This window comes from Apis dorsata, unplaced genomic scaffold (assembly GCF_000469605.1).
Source record: "Apis dorsata unplaced genomic scaffold, Apis dorsata 1.3 scaffold_92, whole genome shotgun sequence".
NCBI lineage: Eukaryota > Metazoa > Arthropoda > Insecta > Hymenoptera > Apidae > Apis > Apis dorsata.
In genome coordinates this window covers 166,767-171,174 of record NW_006263390.1, presented here as the reverse complement: position 1 = coordinate 171,174, position 4,408 = coordinate 166,767, and the positions used below count along the sequence as shown (strand labels likewise).

Sequence of the window (4,408 nt, the reverse complement as noted above, 5' to 3'; positions counted from 1 at the left end):
CCTCTCGAACACTGGGGGGTTGTCATTCACGTCCTGCACCTCGACGCTCAGGCTCAGGTTCGCGGAGAGGCCGCCACCGTCCAACGCCCTTATCAGAAGGCCGTGCCGTTGCTGCGTCTCGTAATCCAATCTCCTTGACAGATAGAGCTCCCCGGAGCGGGCGTCTATCCCGAACAGGTCGTTGCTGTTCTGGCCGAGCGCGTAGCGGATCGGGTGGGACGGGACGATGTCGGGGTCGGTCGCGTGCGCCACGTACAGGGGCGCGTGAAGGGGGTGCGACTCCGCCACGGAAATTCGGACGCTGCTCGTCGGGAACGTCGGCCCGTTGTCGTTCCCGTCCTCCACGTTCAGCTCCACCTGTGCGTCCCCCCCCCCCCAAAAATCAATATTCGCGATACTTTCTCACACAGGGGAGGCTCTCGTTCGGCCCCCGCTCCGGCTCACCTGACAGTAGCCCGTGGAAACTCCGTTTCGCGCCTCCACGCTCAGAACGTACTTGTCCCGAGTTTCTCGGTCCAACGGGACGCGAATTCGAATCATACCCGTGACGGGGTCCATACTTAGATCCGGTTCTTCCTTCGCCAAATAAAATCTGGTTGGCCGCTCACCTGCGAACACAGTTATTATTATATTGTTAAACGTGGCTACAAAGTGGCTTTTTCTCTTAAGTACTTTTCTTTTAAATAATGATCGTTTCGAGGGAGCGAGTTCAAATCTTTCGATGGAATTAATCTTTTTTCCTCGACCGAGAGTGTTCCTTTAAAAAGAACGGAAGAGAAAGAGAAAGAGAGAGAGAGAGGGGGGGAAGGCTGAAAGCGCAAAAATGACGAAGAGGTATTCGTATAAGTTGCTCGTTAATTATAACTTGTTCTCACGTTTCGTTCCTTTCTGCGAGAATCTTGGCTGGATCGGCCAACATCCCCTCGATCGAATTTAAACGCGCGTCGCGTGCAAACGAAGCGACACCCGGGGTGAATCGAGTAGACGCGTGAAATCGATTAACGGGGAAATCGTTAGCCCACGAACGAGAGAGAGAGAGAGAGAGAGAGAGAGAGAGTTCTTTCCCGTCCGCCCACATTCCAGCAGCTATAGGGATGTTCCGCCGCCACGCGGGATCCCACGTGGTATTGTTCTCGCGTTCGACTTCTAGATCGCCCGCCCCGTCCAAAGAACCGTTACAGCCTTTGTCTCGCCGATATCTTTCGTGACATTTCAGTCGAGGTCGATACTCGATTTTTTCCCCCGTTGTATATCAAACCCGTCCGAGGCGGGACTTGGAACTCGTCCGACGCACGAGTTTCCAAGGTTTTCCTTTTTTCTCTTCCTCCTCGTTTTTTCCCCGGCCAGACGCTCGTCGATAATTGCTCGGTTCGATCGATCGCACTTCGATCCAAAACGGGAGTCCGGATCCCTTCTGGACGTTTCGTCCAAACGCCTGCGATCTACCGCGTCGCGATCGTCTCTCCCATGGAACCGATCGAGTTTTTCCTATCCCGCGGACGCCGGGGAAAAACCTGGTGGACGGGGACAAGGAATAAGCACCGCCTCCGTCGGTTTACGTGGAAGGTAGCTCTTCCATTTCCACGGTAAGATCGGGCCGAGTAGTAAGCCCCCGCCATGACCGTCGAGTCGAGGCGAGGCGAGACGACGAGTGGAACGACATTGGCCTTAAAGACGGTACTCGGTCGCGGTACGTGGATGGCATAATTTATGGATCCCTATTTATATAGCCATTCCACATTTCGCTCCCTTTCTAATAATCCCCTCTGTTGCATCCTCCCGATAAATCCGCGGGGATCCTCTCCATCCAGATTAAAAAAAAATTTCTCGACGAGGGCTCGATGGATTAAAAAAAAAAAAGAAAGAAAGAAAGAGAGAAGAAAGTCAATTCTCTCGTAATCGTAAGCGAGAGACGGAGAAGTGGCGTGCGACGAGGCCACGGATCGATATCGATCGGGAGAAAAAGTACGGGGAGGAGGGGTGCGCGAGCGAAACTCGTGCTTACCGCCACTCGATAGCCGTGTTATTAAAATTGCTGCAAAACTCGTCCCCGCCGCATGTAAATGTGGCTCGCGTACGTGCACGCCTGCATTCGAAGAATATCGCGCGCGCGCAAATGTAAGCGAGTTTGTACGAAATTGCGCATCGTAAAGTGTAATTGTAAAGTAGCAGCGTATCGGTGAAAGCGAAGGGTGAAAGAGAGAACGCGTACACGAAGGCGAGGTAGAAAGGACGAGGATGCAGGTACGGGACACGGACGCATCGCGGCTACCTCTACTACACCCATTCGGCATTCCCGTACCCGTGTTATTAAACGTCCGCGTGAGCTTTTTCCCTCCGAGCCTCGCCGCGAGAGGAGGATCCACCGTACCACTATCTCCGTATATAATTACGATACGGGCGAATCGGCCGCGTGTCCGAAAGGAAACCGACCCCGACCACCACCACCACCACCCCCACGGCTCCGTTTAATAATCGCCGTTCCGTTCGGAAGGGGGCCGATCGTTGGAGCGGATCGTGGAACCGACATTTTCCGCGAATCCGACGCCACCCGCTCCATCCCCTTCCCCGCCCCCGAGATCGGTATCGCAAGAAGGAATCGAAATGGAACGAGTCCCCCGACGAACGGGTTTTTCACCCGCGGTGCCGAGTCGAAAGGGGCTTCGTCACCCCGGTTGCACAGGCGTCCCTCCGGGGTGTCCACGTGGGTGTAACGAAGACAAATCGCCCGCGTATTTGATTAATTCGCAGAGATCGCCGGCCCAGCCCGGTCCCTTCCACCTCTCACGTGGCCCTNNACGTCTCTTCTCCGTCCCTTTCCTTCGAACTCGGATCGTGGATCGAATCGAGAGCGAGTTTTTGTCCCGGCCCGACCCGCAACGCGCTCTCCCCGTTATTGATTCTCGCCCTTTCTCGCGTCTTCTCCCGAAAGCTAACGTAACAACGAATAATCCGACTTTCCTCTACCACACCTCGTTCTCTCTCGCGTTCTTTCTCTTTCTTCTTTTCATCGAACCAATCCACCCTCGTACTTAAACGAGGAGTTGAACCGATATCGAACGATAATGGTGGAGAGAGAGAGAAAGAGAGGCGAAGGCAAACGTTGTTCGAGGCTTGACGATCGCGTGCGAAACGGTAATACGTGGCAGGAAAGAAGAAGAAGAAGAAGGGGCCCTCACTTCAATTTTCAACCTCCTCTTTTTCCATCTCGAAAATTCCACGGGCTGATTCTCGAAACTCGCGAAACTTTTGGGAACGCGCCCGCTATTTATAGGAGAAAAAACGATGGCGGCAAGAAGCTTTTCGTTAATTAGAAACGGTAATTAGCGGAGGAACGCGTTGGCCTTGGTCGCTCGTTTATAATCGGATCGCGAGCGGTTATACCATTTTCGACGACGGGACGATTATAACGCGGGGATGGAAAAACGTATAAACGCGGAGGGGAGGGGATGGATATCGATCGCGTTTAATTGCTCCTCGATTGGTCGGAAAAGAAGGGAAAGAAGAAACCGAGAGGTGGAAAAAGGGGAAAAAACCGGTGTACCGAGTTTCACAAGGTGGAGGAACGTTCCGGGTAAAGAAAACTCGCGATAAATTACCGGGGGCCGACGATTCGATCACGCCGTATAAGGAAGCACGAGTTTCTCTCTACACCGCTCCTGCTATACGCCGAGCTGCTGTATACCTCACACAAAGTTTCTCTTATTTTGCTAATTACCTCGTAACGGGCCATCCCTCTCGAGCGTTCCCTGCGATAGCCCTTCGACCCTGTCTCTACGTCGTCACCTCGTCCTCTCATTTTTCCCTTCGCGAAAACGAAATCCGAGAACGGAATCCTCCTCGTTTCGTTCCGTACAGGATATCTCTTAGTTTCGCGCTTTTCGAGTCCATTTCGGAATCTGGCCGCCGGTAAAAGGCCGATCGTTTGCATAAATTGGTGGATTTTTAATTGGACGAGGTTTAGGCGCGGTAACAGGCTCGACGACCACGATCGACGAGATAGCTCGACGACACAAACGGCAAAAACGTATCGAATCCCCGCCGTTCGTTTAATTAGAGAGGAGACGCTTCGATCCCCGATCCATCATCCTCTCGTTCCACCCACCGCTTCGAAATCGTAAAATCGTCCGAAAAGAAAACTCGTCCCGTGTTACACGTGTCCCGAATTCCGATCAGTGGAGCAGGCAGCCTCGTAAAACGGATTTACGAAAATCGTGGTCGTTCGGAAGCACCGGCCGATACCTCCACGAACAGCCGACACTCCGTCTCCGTCTCCAACGAAAAACGACCTCGTAATTAAATAATGATGATTAGCCGTGAGCCGTGGTAGCGTCGAGCAACGCGACGAATGCGGTGAAGAAACGATACCGTGGTAAAGGTATGTTGTCGTTGACGGGGGTCTCGTTTC

At 53.2% G+C, this 4,408-nt stretch overlaps 1 protein-coding gene across 1 annotated transcript in view; it reads right to left on the bottom strand.

Moving 5' to 3' along the window:
* LOC102674203 (protein dachsous-like) overlaps positions 1-4,408 on the bottom strand; it is a 160,099-nt gene that overhangs the window by 705 nt on the left and 154,986 nt on the right. Inside the window, exons 6-7 of the mRNA XM_031508581.1 lie at positions 445-608; positions 1-357 (exon numbers count right to left, since the gene is read on the bottom strand). The exon at positions 1-357 is cut by the window's left edge and continues 163 nt beyond it. Of these exons, the coding sequence (XP_031364441.1) occupies positions 1-357; positions 445-608 (521 nt within the window). The remainder of the gene's footprint in view (positions 358-444; positions 609-4,408) is intronic.